At 42.7% G+C, this 20,603-nt stretch overlaps 2 protein-coding genes across 17 annotated transcripts in view; one reads left to right on the top strand and one right to left on the bottom strand.

Annotated features, from left to right (window-relative positions):
* The window catches only part of NUDT8 (nudix hydrolase 8), an 18,616-nt gene extending 7,959 nt beyond the window's left edge, over positions 1 to 10,657 (bottom strand). Inside the window, exons 1-2 of one of the 10 annotated variants that reach the window (XM_033920527.1) lie at positions 10,639 to 10,657; positions 4,207 to 4,344 (exon numbers count right to left, since the gene is read on the bottom strand). The gene's annotated coding sequence lies outside the window, so the exon portion shown is untranslated. Of the gene's footprint in view, positions 1 to 4,206; positions 4,345 to 4,551; positions 4,571 to 4,723; positions 4,851 to 4,968; positions 5,028 to 5,060; positions 5,221 to 5,494; positions 5,579 to 5,831; positions 5,940 to 5,974; positions 6,038 to 10,132; positions 10,292 to 10,638 lie in introns of those variants that run through there. The other 9 variants (XM_033920521.1, XM_033920520.1, XM_033920526.1 and 6 more) reach the window with 9 other exon arrangements.
* Positions 9,949 to 20,603, top strand: part of ACY3 (aminoacylase 3) — a 26,086-nt gene continuing 15,431 nt past the window's right edge. Inside the window, exons 1-3 of one of the 7 annotated variants that reach the window (XM_033920511.1) lie at positions 9,949 to 10,307; positions 16,029 to 16,092; positions 16,958 to 17,024. In XM_033920511.1, the coding sequence (XP_033776402.1) occupies positions 17,009 to 17,024 (16 nt within the window). In that variant the 5' untranslated portion in view covers positions 9,949 to 10,307; positions 16,029 to 16,092; positions 16,958 to 17,008. Of the gene's footprint in view, positions 10,308 to 16,028; positions 16,093 to 16,957; positions 17,051 to 17,986; positions 18,045 to 20,079; positions 20,543 to 20,603 lie in introns of those variants that run through there. The other 6 variants (XM_033920513.1, XM_033920512.1, XM_033920514.1 and 3 more) reach the window with 6 other exon arrangements.

The following is a 20,603-nucleotide window of genomic DNA, read 5'->3' as shown; positions in this document are numbered from 1 at the left end:
TGTGTAAGACTTTGGTGAGACCTCATTTAGACTATTGTGTACAATTCTGGAGGCAAGTTTCAAGTTTATTCAAATTTGATGTAGTCGCTTATCTCAGTTTACTAAGCAAAAAACATTGTCTTACACAAAAGGGAAGAGGGGAGAAATACAATCTTTGAAAGGAAAGGAACAAAAAAGGCAAAAACAACATGGAAGGGTTAATACCGTGTTTCCCTGAAAATAAGACACTGTCTTATATTAATTTTGGGCCCAAAAGCACTAGGTCTTATTTTTTTCCTTGTACAATGATCATCTCTCCCTTCCTCTCCTCCACGCCAATTCTTCCTATTTCCTTTCCTTCCCCCACATGTGCAGCATCTTTCCCCCTCTCACCCATCCCCTTGTGCAGTAGAATCCTTGCAGCTTCTATCCCTCCCTCCCATCCCCCTGTGCAGTAGAATCCTTGCAGCTTCTACCCCTCCCTTCCATCCCCTGTGCAGTTGAATCTTTGCAGCTTCTATCCCTCCCTCCCTCCCCTTGTGCAGCAGAACCCTTGCAGCTTCTATCCCTCCCTCCCCTTGTGCGACAGCAGCCCATTGGATTTTTACGCGCTTTTTTTCTTTTTTAAATCTAGCCCTTAGTACAAAATGCTAGGTTCTGAGTCAGCGCCCAAGAAAATGATTTTAGATAATCCACCGTTATTTTTAGCTTAGTATGCTACAATTTTAAGGGTTATCCAAAAAAGGGAAAGAGAACAAAGTTGAAAATTTCATCTCTATAATCCCCCCACACATCGGCAGCTCTACCCTACCTGTAAAAGAATAAAAACACAACTAGAAAAGGTTCAAAGAAGGCAACAAGAATGATAAAGAGGACAAAACACCTCTGCTATGAAGAGAGATTAAACAGATTAGGGCTTTTCAGGGATACCATAACAGAAATGAGCCAGACAAAAGCACACCGACAATCCCGCACAGGACTTATGCGTGCCAGCTTAAAACAGTTACTGTTAGCGCTGTTAGGGGGTGTGGGAGGGGAAAACCCCCCCCCCCAGCAAACTTACAAGCGTTCATGCTTCCGTTGGGGGTTTTTGCTTAGTTTTTTGGGTATTCGGCAGTTTTTAGTGTAGTAGGGGATTCCCCCCACACATCCTCCCCCAACAAGAGCGCAAACACTTGTAAGTTTAGTGGGGGGTTCCTCCACCACACACACCCTAACAGCGCTAACAGTAACTGTTTTAAGCCGGCGTGCATAAGTCCTGCGCAGGATTGTTGGCGCGTTTTTTGTCCAGCGCAGGAATGACGGGTCACCCTTTTCAGCCAGGAGAAAAGATGAGTGAGAGTGGATGTGATAGAAATGTATAAAGTCATGAATGGGGTAGAACAGTTAATCTATCAAAGAACATTAAAACAAGAGAACAAATCAATGAAAACCTAATGAATAACAAATTGAAAACAAATTGTATAAAGCCTTTTTCCCCACAAAGTGCATAATTAAAGCTGAGGAATATGTTGCCCACAAGATGAGATCCCAGTAATTAACATAGCAAGATTTAAAACAAATTTGGACAAGTTTCTGGAGGAAAAGTCCATAAACTAGTTGTTTGCCAGGTACATTTGGGATAGGGTTACCAGATGTCCTGTTTTTGAGGACTCTGTTGGGATTCCGAGCGGCTTTTTTTATTTTTCTACTTTTGTCTGGGGAAACCAGACATCTAGTAAACCTACAGCAGCTCGAGCAACCTCCTTCCCCCTCGCAGCGAGATCCGGCACTTGTTCACCATTTTTCCCAGCCATATCTCTTCAGGTCGACGGCAGCGTGTGTGAAGTAAACACGCTGCCTTCGGCCCACTCAGAAGCTTTCTCTCTGCTACTGCTTCCTGTCCCTGCATAGGCAGGGCCATGTGTCCTCTTTTTTTAAGAGGAAATCTGATAATCCTAATTTGAGAGAGCCATTGCTCCTTTCTGGAAATGAACTATGAGAAAGTGATCTACTTTTGGGGATCTGCCAGGTGCTTGCAGTGTTACCAGTTGGGCAATTTTCCCACCCAACTGGGCTAGTTTTTAAGCCCGACGGCAGGAAATAAAGGGCTTGAGCGGGTGGTGGGTTTTTGGGCTTTTTTTTTTTTTTTTCTGTAACTGGGCTATTTTGGGCAGGTAATGGGTTTGCTGGCAAACGTCCTGATTTTTTTTCATTGGTTCTCCTGCAGCACAACAGTCCAATCACAAATGACCTTAGGGACTCTGAGGTCATTTGTGATTGGTCCATTGTGCCCCAGCTGAACCAATGAAAATGAGACTAGAGCGGAACCGGCCACTCAGAGCTCAATGAACTTGGAATGACCCATCATGGCTTCTCTGATAAAACAAGATTATAATGCCTTTGTATCACTCCATGGCGAGACCAAATCTTGAGTATTGTGTGCAATTTTGGTCACTACATTTCAAATAAGATGTAAAGGAACTAAGAAAAAGTTCAAAGGACAAATAAAAATGATTAAGGGGATGGAATGACTCTCATATGAAAAAAAAAAGTTTGGGCTCTTCAGCTTGGAGAAGAGATGGTTAAGGGGAGATATAAAAGAGATCTATAAAACCTTGAATGGAGTGCAACAGATAAACGTGAATCAATTGTTTACTCTATCAAAACAATGCAAAGACTAGCGAACACTCCATGAACCACATTTAAAACAAATAGGAAAAAAATATGTTTTCACTCTTTAGATAATTAAGTTCTGGAGCTCAGTCCCAAGGTCCAGAGAAGAGCGACTAAAATAGTTAAGGGGCTGGAGGAGTTGCCGTACAGTGAGAGATTAGAGAAACTGGGCCTCTTCTCCCTTGAAACGAGGAGACTGAGAGGGGACATGATCGAAACATTCAAGATAATGAAGGGAATAGACTTAGTAGATAAGGACAGGTTGTTCACCCTCTCCAAGGTAGAGAGAACGAGACGGCACTCTCTAAAGTTAAAAGGGGATAGATTCCATAGAAACGTAAGGAAGTTCTTCACCCAGAGAGTGGTAAAACACTGGAACGCTCTTCCGGAGGCTGTTATAAGGGAAAACACCCTCCAGGGATTCAAGACAAAGTTAGACAGGTTCCTGCTAAACAAGAATGTAGGCAGGTAAGGTAAGGCTAGACACAGCGGCAATTAATATGCTCTTAAGTAATAAAATACAGTTTAATGCAGCTGGGTTTAAAAAAGGTTTGGAGAAATTCCTGGAGGAAAAGTCCATAAAGTGTTATTAAGAAAGACCTGGGGAAAGTCACTGTTTATCCCTGGCAGTGGTATACCAAGGGGTGAAGGGACGGACCGCCCCGGGTGCAACCCATAAGAGGGTGCTTCAAGCGAGGGCTGGTGTCATGGTCCAACTCCGTGAACTTCTTCCAGCAGCAGCAGCAGCATTCAGAATTCATTGCTCTGCCAGCGTTGGGCCTTCTTCTCTGCTGGATCCTGCCTTCGTGGAAACAGGACCTGGCAGAGAAGAAGCCCGAAGCTGGCATGAGCAGTGAGTTCTGAACACTGAACTGCCAACTGGGGGGGGGACAAAGAGAACTGGGGGGAACTGACAAAGAGAGGAAGGGATGGGGAGAGACATGCTTCATCCAATTGGGGAGAGGGAAGGAGGGAGAAGGAAGCCCAGGAAAGAGACAGGAGAAGAAAGAGAGATGCCAGACCATGTGGAAGGAAGGGAGAGAAAGGAAAGAAGAAGATGGCAGACCAAGGAGAAAGGAGGACAGGAAAGGAAAGGAAAGCGAAGATACCAGAGTATGGAGGGGGAGGGAGAGATGCCAGGGCATGGGGGAGGGCATGGAGACAGAAAGAGAAAATGGAAGGGACAGAGAAAGAGGGCAGACGCTGGATGGAATAGAGAGTGAAAAGAAGATGAGGAAAGCAGAAACCAGAGACAACAAAAGGTAGAAAAAATAAAATAGCATTGTATCTGTATTGATAAATGTTTATAAATAGAAAATAGAAATAAAGTAATCTTTTTATTGGACTAATTTTAATATATTGTTTAGTAACTTTTGGATTAATATATTGTTTATCAACCTTTGGAGACCAAAATGCCCTTCCTCAGACAGTGGCGTACCAAGGGGGAGTGGGGGGTTACTAAAAATATTTTTTTATATGGGCATAGCCATTCTGCCAAAAGCAATATGTCATTGACTTGTTTCATTCTCGATTACTGATCCATTCTAAAAAGTGAAGTATTCTAGTACTTACAGCACCAGGCTCACAATGCAGGAAGTCTGTCTGGATCAAATCCTCCTGCTGCTGATTGTAATCTTGGGCAAGACACTTAATTCTCCTATGCCTCAGGTACCAGCTTAATTTATAAACTCTCCAGGGTCAGAGAAATACCTGTGGAAAAGGTGAGAGCTAAATCTAAGCAGATTGAAATTGTCTACTATTTCTATATGAATGAAATTATTGATTATTGGATGTATACAGTATATGTACATATTTATATGTGTGTTTAAGAAGGTATAATATGAATAAATCTATGATATATTTTAAATAGGTATGTATAAGCAGGTATAGGGAGAAATGAGAAAGAGAACTGATTACGGTTTAAGAGGGCTGTATTGAAACCATCCCAGGAAATGCAAACTCTGTATTGTAACACCTTTATAGAAGCTCATGTATTGTAACACCGTTACAAAGCTCATATAAACCCTTTGAATTGACTCCCCCAGTCATCAGCAGCCGTATAGAAGCTTTCAATAAACAATTTTACCACCTGTCAGGATCTTTGCCTTATTTATGTTAAGGTCCAGACCCATTCAGTTAATCTGCTCTACAAAGCTCCAATAATGGTGACTCCACAGGACAGCTAGCAAGATCTTGTAAGCATTAAGGTCCTTAATTATTTTCCTATTGTTTCAGCCCCAATACCCCTGGTATTAGGCAGTATCAGAGTGCAATAGCATCTCATGATTTTACAAATGTTCCAAAGGAAGGACAACAATAGCAAACATTAATCACCCTTCAGAAGTCAGTCAAAAAAAAGCAATCAACCAGCGCCCACTAGCGACGAAAAAAAGACACCGCAACATGACAGCTGTTTCCTCTAAGACTTACTTCTCCCTTATTGCAGGCGTCATAACCCTCACTTTACAAATTTTTACAGTTATTTATTAACTTTGATTCGATGTTTCGTATCATTTTTTTGGGGAAGTGGAACATCTTCAGATTGAAGTAAATCGCGATGACCAAATCCTCCTAGCCCAGTGCATTCTGGATCTTGTAAGTACTGAACCCAGCAAGCATTGGGGAGGCGGGGGGAAGAGGCAGGACTACAAATCCCGAAGTACGGACGAAGCACGTGGGCACATTTAAAATCTGCAGCATGCCAAGGGCAAAGCGTAATGGTTATATTCCAAACGGGGTTATTTTTAATATACAAATTATTAACTTAATTTTAAAAGTGAAAATACATTTAATTGCACCAAATGGTACATGGACGTTTCTACTAATAAGGAACTTAGTGAGTTTTAAAATGGAAGGTCACCTCTTAGGAAACTGTCAGTTTGGGAAAATAAGCTTCACCAGAAACAAAGATGGCGACTAGTAAAGACACAACCATCGCTTCCGCCCCAAACCAACAGGGCCGCCTCGCCCCTCATAAAAATGGATGCCCACACGCTCGTTCCCCAGAACCTTTGCCCTTCTCCAAAATGGCTACTGCGTGCGTTCCCCCTCCCCCCCCCTCTCATATAACATACTTAGGAACTTTTGCATTTTGCTCAGCGGAACATTTATCGCATCCTATCACTGAAACCCTAAGTAAAATCACTTAAAAATGAGATAGGCCTATTCCTACATATTGCTTTAAATTAAAACATTACAGTTTTGTTCTTCGAGCAAGATATGTATTTGAACGATAGCAAAAAGGATGAGGGAGACACCAGCTATTTGTGTTTTCTCTCTGAGCGGTGACAGAGCGGCGATACCGTTTTGTACAAGAGCAAAAACCGAGTACTCTACTTACACAGACACACCAGGATCAGAGTTTCACAAGTTACTTGAAGGCTGATCTCAGCTGCCATCTACAGGGTGGATGTAAAATGCATCTACTAGGTTGAACATTGATTTTATACTATTTTATTTATTTACAATGATTTAGATTCCTCCAGTCCAGGGGAGTAAACCCATTTCTGGTAGTTTATCATGAACTAGATAGAAGACTGGGCATCCAAATAGTAGATTAGATTTAATGTGGACAAGTGCAAAGTGATTCACATTGGGAAAATAATCCAAATCATAGTTACCTGATGCTAAATGTACAGCTCTGCATACGCCTTTCAGCGCTATATAAGTGATAAATAGTAGTAGTATTTTTAAAAATTTATATACCGCCTGGGATCTCAGCGGTTCCCATACAACAAACAAACTATTACACATGTCTTACGACTGACAAATCATTTACGTCTTCCTGGAGCAATATCTTCATACTTCTTAACGAATAACAAAATACAACCTGGGATATTGTACTTCAATATTATAGGGCAGTGGTCTCAAACTCAAACCCTTTGCAGGGCCACATTTTGGATTTGTCGGTACTTGGAGGGCCGCAGAAAAAATAGTTAATGTCTTATTAAAGAAATGACAATTTTGCATGAGGTAAAACTCTTCATAGTTTATAAATCTTTCCTTTTGGCCAAGTCTCCAATAATAATATTGTCATTTATAGCTAAAGAGACATATGATCAAGAAACTGTTTTATTTTACTTTTGCGATTATGATAAACATACTGAGGGCCTCAAAATAATACCTGGTGGGTTGCATGTGGCCCCCGGGCCGAGTGTTTGAGACCACTGTTTTGCATCTGGTAAAGGAGGACACATGGCCCCATCCTGTTCCACCCTCAGATCCACCTCTTGCACATCTTGCCATCTTGGGCTGAGTCTGGGAAAAGAGCTGCTGCCGGCGAATCCAAGAATGGAGGGGGGGGATTGTTGGGGACATTCGGGAGCGGCTACGGGGGTCGATCTAACTAGGGCTTATTTCTGGGGTAGGGCTTATTTTCCGGGAAACACCATAGCAGCATGTCATTGTAAACAATACACCGAAATCTGCTCAGTATACAGTGGCAGCCAAAAAAGCAAACAGGATGCAAGGAATTATTAGGAAAGGAATGGAAAATAAGGCATTATAGTGTTCTGTACTATAAGGCCTCTGTATTGCACCTTGTATTGAGTATTGTGTGTAATTCTGGTTGCTGTATCTCAAAAGCGAAATTAAAAAAGGATCAACCAAAATGAACATAAGAACATAAGAACATAAGCAGTGCCTCTGCCGGTCAGACCATAGGTCCATCCTGCCAAGCAGTCCGCTCCCGCGGCGGCCCAAACAGGTCACGACCTGTCTGAATCACTAGAAGGGGCTCCCTTGCCACCTTGGTATCTCGTTTAAGTCCTGCCTTCCTATCGAAGTCCTAGCCCTCCAGTCTTGCGCATGCACGACCTGGTTGGTTTATACTCATTACCTGGTTAACATTCTATACTTGTGTTACATCCCAGCTCCTCCCTCAGTATCCCATGATCCCTTTATCCGTCAGGAATCCGTCCAATCCCTGTTTGAATCCCTGGACCGTACTCTGCTTGATCACTTCCTCTGGTAGTGCATTCCAAGTGTCCACGACCCTCTGGGTGAAAAAAAACTTCCTTGCATTTGTTTTGAACCTATCTCCCTTCAGTTTCTCAGATTAAACTCTTTTCATATTAGAAAAGGCTTAATAGTCTTGGAAAAGAGACAGATGGGGTGGGGATATGATTGAGGTCTACAAAATCCTGAATGGTGTAGAATAGGTAAACATGGATCAATTGTTTATTGTTTAAAAAAGAAATAAGACTAGGGGGGCACTCAATGATGTTACATGGCAATACTTTTCTAATGATTAGGAAGAAATATTTTTTACTCAACAAATAGTTAAACTCTGGAAGTTGTTACCAGAGGATGTAGTAACAACAGTAAGCTTAACTGGGTTCAAAAAAGGTTTGGACAATTTCCACTGGCCTTTTTAGCCAGAGTTAGACAAATTTTCTCTCTGCTATTGAACAAAATTTCCACATATCCAGAGTTTCCACAGCCAAAACTTTAAAGCTCAATGGAACCACTTTCCAACTAACCAGCCTGACCTGATCCAATACTCCAGACCAAAAATTACCCAGAAGAAAGGTAGCTTTAGACATTCTATCTCAGCTATGCACGTTAAACAAACCAAAACTTTTCAAGTTGAACCCTGCCTTTGTCTAAATAGCCCTTGTGCAATAATTTAAAAATGTCCCTGAAAAAAGAATCAGAGGTTAGTTTAAACAAAATGAGAGAATATTTCTCAAGCGCCTGTATTATCAGAACCTCTCCTATTTTTGGCAATCATTTAGCAGTTGATATCTCCATGTCTTGTGCATTGATATGTCCCATCAAACATGTAGGGGGGAATTCATCAAGGGGCCATGTGTCCTTTTTTCAAAGAGGAAATCTGGTAACCCTAATTTGAGAGAGCCATTGCTCCTCTCTGGAAATTAACTATGAGAAAGTGATCTACTCTTTGGGATCTGCCAGGTGCTTGAGGTGGGGGGGGGGGGGCCAAGCAAGCTAGCCTCAAGCTGTCCACGCACTCACTCCAATAAGGTAGACCATACCGGATTTGTAAACTCCAGTCCAGACGTGAACTTTACCTTCTCTCAGTTGATAAAAGAAGCAGTTTCCTTAAACAGTTCCAAATTATATATGTGGAGGGGCATAATCGATAGTGCATCTAAGTACAACTTTGGACATCTCCCGCTCGACATCCAAAGTTGGCATTTTTGAACAGAGAACTGCAAGATGTCCTGGATGGGACTTATACATTTTGGGCTAGACCTGTTGTTGAAGTATATAAGTGCCAAAAAGGTGCCCAGACTGACTAGATGACCACTGGAGGAATTAAGTAGTGACCCCACCACACTCCCCCAGTGGTAACAGACCCCCTCCCACCCCACAAAAATCTCAGTGAAAAAGTGCTTACCTGTCTCTAGAATAGCAACATCTAGTATGGGAAAGCCTACTAGAGCATCACACAGGTGTCTTAAGTAGCCAAGTGGGTAGACTAGTGAACCATAGACAGGAGCAGAAAGTCCCATAAGCCATTCTAATCTGTATATTTATGGTGGAAAATATGAGTCCATCAACTCCCTCCCTCCCCCCCCCAAAATCCAACAACAACCCTACTCTACTGCCATATAGGTACCCTCTACAACCATAAGGACTATTGGGGTTGTAGCCCGGTAGGTATAGTAGTTTGGGGGGCTTCACAATAAATTATAAGGTGGTTATGGTGAGATGTACACGTAGCACCCTTTATGTGAAGTTCACAGCGGTGCCCTCTAAGGTGCCCCACTGCTCTGTTGGCAGTCTGGACTTTCCATTGCAAGGCTGGCCCGTCCTACATCCAAATGGCCTTGTTCTAGACTTTTGGAACGTGAGGCAGAATTTTGGTCGAAAATGGGGTATAAAGCTGGACGTCCTGGCAGTCTGAAGGTACTGCCAGCCAAGACATTCAAAGGGATGATTTTTAAAAAATAAATAATTTTGGGACGTTTAGAGGTTCTCTGTTTGAAAATGGTTCTTTTTGCATTGCTGACTTTGGACATCGAGCAGAAGATGTCCAAAGTCAGACTTAGATACACTATTGATTTTGCCCTGTGCAAAGGTTTTTGCAACAGGGATGTATGATATACCAAGAAGTCACAGACTCATTCAAATGAAAAACCAGAATACCTCCCACTAGGCAAAGATTCATCAGAGACTTAGAAAACTTAATTTGAAGACCAAATAAAGTTCTAAAGTGCTCAAATATTTTCAAAACTCCATGGAGAGCTAATCTGAGGTTACACCAGAACAGTAATATATCATCTGTAAAGAAGTTAATTTTAACCTGAAGAGGTTAATATATAATCCTAGGTCGATGGCCAGAAGTTCCGAAATAACAACGAATACTGGAAGAGGCAGAGGACACCCTTGCCTGCCAAGAAGAAAGAAATGCGAAGACTGGCTATTCATTCAGCATATTGCCCCTAGGTAGCTCTAGCAGCATCAGAATCTGATCTAAAAACAGCCTATCGAAGCCAACTTTTGGTAGGACTGAAACGAGGTTGTCAAATACCTTTTCGGTATCAAGGCTCAGCAAAACAGCTTCTTTGTAGCCGTCCCTCTGAGAATTTACAGCCATCAACACTTTCATCATGCTGAATACAGAACGATGATGTTTAACAAAACCTGTTGATCACCATTGGAGCAACCCAGAAACAACATCAAGGAGACGCCCAGCTGAAACAGAGGTGAGTAATTACTGTGCATATGTAGTGAGGCAGTGACGTGTCTTGTGCTGAATTAATCATTACACCTGATTCAGGACTATCGCATGTATGGAATTGAGGAAATGGCTGAGACTGACGTTTCAAAATGAAAAGGAGACAAAAACTAATCTAATCTAATTAGGTTTGTATACCGCATCATCTCCACGTTCGTAGAGCTCAACGCGGTTTACAGTAGGAGAAATAGGAAGGAACTACAACAGAGGGTTAGAGGTAGAAGTGTGAAGAAAATTTAGAGGACTTGGGATGCCAAGAATAAGAGTTTCCTTGATTCCTAAGTTGGAGGGAGACTTACATTTTTTGAGAAAAGCCAGGTTTTCAGATGTTTGCGGAAAACTTGGAGAGAGCTCAAGTTCCGAAGAGGGGAGGTAAGGTTGTTCCAGAGCTCGGTGATTTTGAAGTGGAGGGAGGTCCCTAGCTTTCCTGCCCTTGCACAAGATTAGAACTGAAAAGGAACAGATAAAATAAAATAATTTCCAAAAGAACGCATCAAACCTTTCTCTAAGCAAATTTGGCCATTTAGCTTGAAGTGATATGCATATTTTCAGACAACATCCCACCAGCACTGGACAGAGCTTTACCATTTAGGGTCAAACACCGCTGACCCCTGATGCAATGATCTGGACATTTCTGGGTGCATCGTCTGACCCAACCAACCAGCAGATGAACCACAAAGATCAGTTTAAATCAATCCAGAACAGACCTTGCTCACCACCTTTTCGTCCAGGAATAAAACGGACCTGGTCTCACCTCATTTCACTTTGCAATTGAGTCACTACACACTATGGGCTCCTTTTATCAAGGTGCGGTAGGCGGTTAATGCGCGGAATACCGCGCGTTCAACCGCCTGCCGCGCTAGTCGCTAACGCCTCCATTGACGAGGCATTAGGTTTTTGGCTTGCCGCGGGGGTTAGCGCATGATGAAATGTCTGACGCGCTAACCCCCGTAGCGCACCTCGATAAAAGGAGCCCTATGTAGCCTAATTCTCTACAGCTGTATATTTTAAAAAGAAGAAAAACAGGACAGAAACGGCCGAACCACAGTTTCTCTTTTTTTTCTTTTGTCTCTTTCTTGTCACCTTGGAAAAACCCCAAAAACAAGAGTTACTGTTCCCTATCTCTCTCTCTCATCTTCCTTGCAAGCAGCAAAGCTCTCCCTCTCGATTAGGATCGCTAGGACAGTGGAAAGGTTTCCAATGAGTTTATTTATTTACCCAATCCAACACCACATTCTCAAATTTGTTTAAAAAGTCTTGAAATGGGCACAACTTCATTGAACATTTTCCTGCATTAGATACTTTAAAGCAGTGTTTTTCAACCTTTTTACACCTATGGACCGGCAGGAATAAAATAATTATTCTGTGGACCGGCATCGGTCCGTGGACTGGCGGTTGAAGAACACTGGGCTAAGTCGTGGGCCAGGCCCCGCCCATCTCTACCCAATCTCCACCCCAGACCCCGCCCCCATAATAGTAAGTTATGGGCCAGACCCCGCCCATCTCTACCCAATCTCCACCCCAGACCCCGCCCCCATAATAGTAAGTTATGGGCCAGACCCCGCCCATCTCTACCCAATCTCCACCCCAGACCCCGCCCCCATAATAGTACTAATTGCACTTTGTACGTCCCTTGCCTCATCTGGAAGCCTTCCCTCTGACGTCAGAGAGAAGGCTTCCGGTTCAGGCGCAGGATGCCCGTAGGAGCAACTGCCTGTGGCTTTGTGCACTGAATCAGTGAGGAAGAGGGCGCTGGCTCGAAGATAATGCCGCATCGATCGCACCATGGACCGGCGGTTGAAGAACACTGGGCTAAGTCGTGGGCCGGACCCCACCCATCTCTACCCAATCTCCTCCCCAGACCCCGCCCCCATAATAGTACTAATTGCACCTTGCACGTCCCGTGCCTCATCTGGAAGCCTTCCCTCTGACATTGCAACGTCAAAGAGAAGGCTTCCGGTTCAGGCGCAGGATGCCTGTAGGAGCCACCGTCCGTGGCTTTGTGGACTGAATCAGTGAGGAAGAGGGAGCTGGCTCGAAGATAACGCGACATCGATCGCACCGTGGACCGGCGGTTGAAGAACACTGGGCTAAGTCGTGGGCCGGACCCCACCCATCTCTACCCAATCTCCACCCCAGACCCCGCCCCCATAATAGTACTAATTGCACCTTGCACGTCCCGTGCCTCATCTGGAAGCCTTCCCTCTGACGTTGCAACGTCAGAGAGAAGGCTTCCGGTTTAGACGCAGGATGCCCGTAGGAGCCACTGCCCGTGGCTTTGTGCACTGAATCAGTTAGGAAGAGAGAGCTAGGCTCGAAGATAACGCCGCATCGATCGCACCATGGACCGGCGGTTGAAGAACACTGTTTTGGCCCTCATGCACGTGCTGGCCCTGTGGACCGGCAGGAAATTTCTGTGGACCGGCACTGGTCCGTGGACCGGTGGTTGAAGAACACTGCTTTAAAGCACTTTAAATTATACTACGGGGAGAGCCTCAGATCCCCGTGCGTTGCTGAATTTTGCAACCGCACTAGAAAGGGAATAATTTCTCACCGGCTCTTGATCCCCCTCCTGTCCCGCTAAATGCTGCTCTGCTCAACTTAGAACAACAAAAAGTCAAGCTACTTAGCTGCAGGCAGGATACGTTAGCAGTTTTAAGAATGCCGCTGCATCCCCACCAGTCCTTGTACAAAACCGCAAAAGCGGTTGGCCGGTGCGCTGAATGCTGTGCTCTGCTCCGATGCTCATGGGAACTCTGTGAGCATCGGAGCAGGGTACGGCGCTCAGCGCATCGGCCAGCGTTAAAAAACGCTTTTGCGGTTTTGTAAAAGGGAGCCTCTTTATCAGGATTTATTAGCCGCCTTTATGAAGAGATTCGCTTAAGGCAGGGTATAATTCGGCGTAAAACTTACAATATTGTTAACAGCCCAACAGTAGTAAAAAGGCCAAAGATAACCATAAATGGTATGAATGAGGTAAAATTAAAATCAGTAAACTGAAACTTAGGGCTCCTTTTACGAAGCCGCGTTAGCGGCTGTATCGCACAAACATTTGTGGCGCGCGCTAAGCCCCGCGCCAGCCGAAAAACTACCGCCTGCTCAAGAGGAGGCGGTAGCGGCTAGCGCGGTCGTCAAATTAGCGTGCGCTATTACGCGCGTGAAACTGCTGACGCGGCTTCACAAAAGGAGCCCTTAATAATAGGACTTCCATAAAACCGTTTCAAAAATATTCTTATTAAGAGCCCTGAAATTAAAATGAGAGAGATATAAAACATACTTATGCAGCATGTTTCAAGTTTCAAGTTTATTATGGGACTTGATAAATCGCTTAATCGGATATTCTAAGCGATTTACATTTAAAATTTACAATGTAAAAACGAAGAACAATAACAATACAATACATTACAATACATACAATAAAATAATGGCTAATAAGCACAAACCAGAATAATGTGACGAGGCTGGAAGAGTGGGCAAAAAAGTGGCAAATGAGCTTTAACATAGAGAAATGCAAGGTCATGCATGTAGGGAAAAAGAACCCGATGTTCAGCTACAAAATGGGGGGGATCATTGCTAGGGGTGAGCAACCTTGAAAGAGACCTGGGGGTGATGGTAGACACAACATTGAAAGCATCGGCACAGTGTGCGACGGCCTCAAAGAAAGCGAACGGAATGTGGGGTATCATTAAAAAGGGTATCACGACCAGGACGAAGAAAGTCATCATGCCGCTGTATCGCGCAATGATGCGCCCGCATCTGGAGTACTGTGTCCAGTACTGGTCGCCGCACCTCAAGAAGGACATGGCAGTACTTGAGGGAGTCCAGAGAAGGGCGACTAAACTGATCAAAGGTATGGAAAACTTTTCATACGCTGACAGGTTGGAAATGCTGGGGCTGTTCTCCCTGGAAAAGCGGAGACTTAGAGGAGACATGATAGAAACCGTTAAAATCCTGAAGGGCATAGAGAAGAAGAAATTTCTGGAGTTGCAGTTTTTCAATATAGAACTTGCTGAGTTGTAGGATTTGTGGGTCTAAAATCCAGGCCTGGTTGCATAATTGCCTGAAGTTTGGTCCAGGTGCACAAAGAGATGAACAGGGCCATTTATTTATTTTCTGAGGTTTCCTTAGAAACTGCTTTTGGTTCCCCCTCTCTTAACCACAAGCTTTTTATAAAAGTTCTTTTTGCCATGTCAACAATTATCTATTTCCTCATTTGTGCTCTTGCTAGCCCTTACACCCCCCCCCCCCCCCAGGGTTAGTTAACAAGGAATATTTGATTAAAACTGTAGGGTTACCATATGGCTCCAGAAAAAGGAGGCCGGATTGAGACATCCGGGTTTTACTACTGAAAGCAATGGAAGTAAGGAGGACAGATAGAAACATCTGAGCTTTACTTCTATTGAAAGCAATGGAAGTAAAACCCGGATGTCTAAATCCGTTCTCCTTTTCCTGGAGCCATACGGTAACCCTAATTAAAAGGGGAAAGAGTCATTGATTTGATATACTGCCTTTCTGTGGTTTAGATTCATACGCAGGGACTTCCTTTGTTCCTAGAGGCTCACAATCTACGTTTTGAGATTGTCTGGCAACCTTGGGGCAACAGAGGGTTAGGTAACTTTCCCAGAGTCGCAATGATCTGCTGTGGGAATTGAACCCAGTTCCCCCAGGTTCTCAGCCCACTGCATTAACCATTAGGCCACTCCTCCACTCCACTCCACTCCACTCCACTCCATTCGCTTTTGATACTGAGGGTCGTTTGTCCCAACTGGAACTGAAAGGAGCAACTTCAAGGACGGTGATCAACTCTTTAACTGGACAACTGTTGATAGAAGACATACACAACACATTACACTGGAAATTGTTTAGGCCACTTGAGTATGTACTACAACTCCTCTAAAAAGGGGAAAACTTTTTTTAAAAATATATTTATTTATCGTTTTTCAATAACATATCAAGTATCCACTTGTACAGAAAGGTAAAGTTAAGCAGAAAATACAATACAATACAATACAAATTATTATGTGCTATTATAAGAAAAAAAATATATATATAGCTTAACTTTAGCTCAAGTCCTCAAAAAAAAAAAAGAGACCAAGATGTAGAATCAGCGAGAATTATAATTAGGAATTAAAAAACCAAAAAGCTAAAGATTGTGTTAGCTGAGGAAGGAGATGAAACAATCAAAGAGTGCTCATATTTCCCCTCCTTTTTTCAGGCGAGCCGCTGACAAGAAGGTTGTCCGTTGGCTAGGATCAAAGAAAACATATTTTTGCATTTGATACAATATCACACATTTGCATGGGTGACGAAGAAAAAAGGTCGCCCCCCAAGAGCGATAACATCTGTCTTTCTTTTTTTTTTTTTTAAATATTTTATTATAATTTTGAATACTTACAATATCCAATAATTCAAAAGGAAAAAAGGAAACACCTGTCTTTAACAACAAGAATTCACATCGACGTTTTCGTGTATCTCGTGACAGATCTGGAGCCATTTGTATCTTATACCCAAGAAATTCTTTGTTTATTTTTAAAGAAAAGTCTCAATAGCCAGTTCTTATCCGATGCTAAGGCAACTGTAAGAAAAAGGGTTGCTGGCAATACCACTTCCTTGTCTGAGAGTTCCAACATCGCAGAAATATTAAGCAATTGTTGATCATCTTCCTTTAATTTTTCTTCCCTTTTAATAGGTAAATAATACGCTTGAGTGAATGGCGGCAACAGTTCCTCTGTAATTTCTAAAACCTCCTTCAGGTAACGTTTCCGCATGTCTCTAGGAGTTACAGCCGCAACTCTAGGAAAACATGAATATAATCAGTGGCGTAGTAATTGCGGGGTGGGGGGGGCGGTCCATCCCGGGCGCTGTCTTGGTGGGGCGCCGGCACCAGTTCTCCTCTCCGTCCTCCTCTCCCTCCCAATCCCCCCTCCTGAGTTGCCAGATTTTCCTGATCCCTAGCCCCTCCCCCAAGCCTGCCCTAGCCCCGCCCCCCCCATGCCGCCTGCTCTTGTCGGGCAGGGAGGAAGGTCGCGCATGCGCGGACTTCCTCTCTGCCCATTCAAAACCTGGACAAAGTGCTGGGTTTTGAAAAGCTGTCCGGACCCCCACACATGCCCTCAAAAGGAGGACATGTCCATGGAAATCCGGACTTCTGGTAACCCTACCCCTGCGCCCAATTCTCTTCCCTCGTACTGCTTTCATTTTCCCAGCGCAAACAGCATCATGAACTTGCTGCCGTCATTGGCGTCGGCTCTCTCTGACGTCACATCTAAGTTCTGCGCTTAGGAAGTGACATCAGAGGGAAAGGTTTTTTTTGTTGTTGTTGCTACTTAGGATTTTATTGTAACGTTTTATTGAAGAAATCCAATAAATATACAATAATATAATACAATAAAATAATCATTATGTAAAAAATTTACCATATTGTTATTTTATCACATACATTATTTTATCAAATACATTGTTATTTTATCAAATACATTTTTGAAATAACCTATTACAACTATCAATACATTCCCCTTTTTACCTTCCACCCTTCCCTTTCCCCAAGTTAACTCTTTGTATATGTTTGAATTGAAGGGGATATATTTTTTGAAAATTCACAGAGTTTTATAATTGCAGACATTGAACTCTGACGCCTCGACCCTGAAGAAGAATCAGAAACATGGATTCATGTCGGCGAGGGGTGGTGAATTCAAACTTTTTTTTATTAAGATAAGTGCTTCCTGGATCATTGTTTCAACTAATTAGGATCCCTATGTTCAAAAACTTTCACCTAGAGCAGGAAGTTTAATTCTCAATGAATTACATTGAAGCTATGTTTGTCTTAATTGTGTTCCGGGTCTTGGTTTGTTGTTGGTGGTGTTTGGGTTTTTTTGTCACCTTTCATCCGGGGAAGGGAAAATGTGATGGAAGGAAGGGGGAATGGGATGGAGGGGGGGGGGAAATGAAATGGGTTGGAAGGAGGGAGGGGGAAATGTGAGGGAGAGAGGAGGGAAGGGGAGAGAAGGGGTCATAATGAGTGATTATGATTATAATATAAAATGATTGAAGGAATGATAATATTATTTGATAATATGTATTAAATGGAATGGAATTTTTAAATATTTGAATTCATTTGTATGGAATATCTTTATATATTATCTGAATGTATTTTCTTTTTGTTCTTTCAATAAAAAATGTATAAATATTAATTGAACAAAATGAGAAAATCTAAAACAAATGATCAATGAGGAATTGGGCTGCATGTTTAGAAAGTTATAAACTCGGTCAGCCATCTGAGGATCCATAAAAAATATTTTTGTATGTTGTTTTGGTTATGAACTGGAATTGCGCGCAGGAAATATGATAAGTATAGTACTGATATTAGTTAGCATCGTGTATGCAGAAAGCGATAGGCTGTGTAGCACTTAATTTGATCTTGTAATTCATGATTTGACTTATGCGAAATCAAGGAGGAAAATGTTTTAAGTTATATCCAATATCAGCTTTCTGACCTGCCGTGGAAGATCATTCCAATGATCAACCATCCTTTCGGTGAAGAAATACTTCCTGGTGTCGCCATGAAGTTTCCCGCCCCTAATTTTCAGCGGATGCCCTCTCGTGGCCGTGGGCCCTTTAAGAAAAAAGATATCTTCTTCCACCTCGATACGGCCCGTGACGTATTTGAACGTCTCCATCATGTCCCCCCTCTCTCTGCGCTCCTCGAGTGAGTATAGCTGCAACTTTCCCAGCCGTTCCTCATACGGGAGATCCTTGAGTCCCGAGACCATCCTGGTGGCCCATCGCTGGACCGACTCGACTCTCAGCACATCTTTTTGGTGGTGTGGCCTCCAGAATTGTACACACAGATGATCTGAAACAATGTCAAAAACATAAGAGTTTCGTTTCTGGAAATTGGCTTATAATGAAAAAAGATAACCCTCTTATCAGCTACAGTGACAAAAGAATGCTTAGAATTTTGGAAGATGGTTCGTTGGGGGCTTAGAACTTTTCAGCACCCCCTCGCGTACACTAAAATTATTTTTAAAATTCCATTTACGTATTGTTTCTAGGGTATATGATATGGCAGTGTCACTCAAACTGTGTGCCATGGCACAGTGGTGTGCCCTGAAGAGATTCTGGGTGTGCCATGAGAGATTCCAGCATTTTATTTTATTTAAAAAAAATTTCCTTCATAAGCATACACTAGAATAGATGACATGTACGTCGCATACGCAAGTGTCTTTCAGTGTTATGAGCAAGCAGTTGAAATAGACTCATCTGTACATTTATTAAAATGTCTCTATGATATTTCTCTTCCACCTTTCTTGCAAAGAATGCATGAGATCTTTAAGTCTGTCCCCCTACAATTTATGATGAAGGCCACTGTCCATTTTAGTAGCGGACCTCTGTTTATATCTTTTGAAGGTGTGAGCTCCAGAATTGTACACAATATTCTAAATGAGGTCTTACCTTTATACAGAGGCATCCTCATCTACTTTTTCCCACTGGCCATTCTTCTCCCTATGCACCCAAACATCCTTCTGACTTTGTCTATCATCTTCTCTACCTATTTGGCCACATTTAAGATCATCAGATATGATCACCCCCCAAGTCTGGACTTCTTTTGTGCACAGAAGTACTTCAATTCCTATAGTGTACCATTCCCTCAAGATTTTGTAGCCAAAATGAATGGAAACACTTTTAAAACAGAAAATAGTGAAGTTTCTGGAATCCCGCGGATCATAGGACCCAAGGCAACATGGATTTACTAGAGGCAGGTATTGTCAGACAAATCTAATCAATTTCTTTGACTGGGTGGCCAGAGAATTGGATAGAGGAAGTGCAGTAGATGTGGTGCATTTAGATTTTAGCAAAGCCTTTGACAGTGTTCCACACAGACGTCTAATAAATAAACTGGGTACCCTCAGGATGGGCCCCAAAGTGACAGACTGGGTCAGGAACTGGTTGATTGGAAGGCGTCAGAGGGTAGTGGTCAATGGAGATCGCTCTGAGGAAAGGGATGTTACCAGTGGTGTGCCTCAAGGTTCTGTTCTTGGGCCTATTCTTTTTAACATTGGTATAAACGATATTGCTGAAGGATTGTCGGGTAAGATTTGCCTCTTTGCGGATGATACCAAAATCTGCAATAGAGTAGACTCCTCTGATGGTGTGTATAACATGAGGAAGGACCTAGCCAAGCTTGAAGAATGGTCTGAAATTTGGCAGCTAAGATTCAGAGCTAAGAAATGTAAGGTCATGCATTTGGGCTGCAAAAACCCAAGAGAACTGTACAGTTTAGGGGGTGAAGAACTTTTGTGCATGAAAAGAGGAGCGGGTCTTGTGAGTGATGATCTTGAGGTGACCAAACAAGTTGAAAAGGTAATGGCAAAAGCTAGAAGGATGCTGGGATGCATAGGGAGAGGTATAAGACTCTGGTGAGACCTCATTTAGAATATTGTGTACAATTCTGGAGACCACACCTTCGAAAAGATATAAACAGGATGGAGTCAATGCAGAGAAATGCTACTAAAATGGTCAGTGGTCTTCGTCATAAGGCATATGGGGACTGAGAAAGATCTCAATATGTATACTTTGGAGGAAAGCCAGGAGAAGGGAGATTTGCCTCGTGCCATATAGGTATTTAAATGTCTAGCATATCTCTTTTATTTGTAAGGAAGCTCTGGAATGAGAGGGCATAGGATGAAGTTAAAAGTTTATAGGTTCAGGAGTAATCTAAGAAAATTCTTTTTTATAGAAAGGCTAGTAGATGCATGGAATAGTCTCCCGGTAGAGACAAAGACTGTGTCTGAATTCAAGAAAGTGTGGGAGAGGAGACAGTGGATGCTGTGGATGGGCAGACAGGCCTTTATCTGACATCATATTTCTATAATGAAATGCACAACTGTGCATTTTTTTTTTTTGACATTAAAAATTTTAGCTACCAAATTCTAGACCATTTTCAGGTTTTGTTAGGTCCTTCCTCATGTTACCACATCATCAGGAATGTTGACCCTATTATACAGTTTGGTATCATCTGCAAAGAAGTGAACCTTACCAGACAGACATTCCGCAATATCACGCACAAAAATGTGAAGAGCCACAAGGACTGGTCCTTGTGGCACACCACTGGGTAACATCCCTTTCCTAGAAGTGAGCTCTGTTTACCAATACCCCCGTTTATTTATGTCATCTAGGTGGAATTGTGTTAAAGACTGCTAAAATGTAAGTACACCACTTTCAAAACATAAAAGAACAAGAGGGCATTCGGAAAAGTTGGAAGGAG

Source organism: Geotrypetes seraphini, chromosome 14 (assembly GCF_902459505.1).
Source record: "Geotrypetes seraphini chromosome 14, aGeoSer1.1, whole genome shotgun sequence".
Lineage (NCBI taxonomy): Eukaryota > Metazoa > Chordata > Amphibia > Gymnophiona > Dermophiidae > Geotrypetes > Geotrypetes seraphini.
Note: the sequence above shows the minus strand (reverse complement) of the source record. Positions and strands in the feature narration are given on the sequence as shown.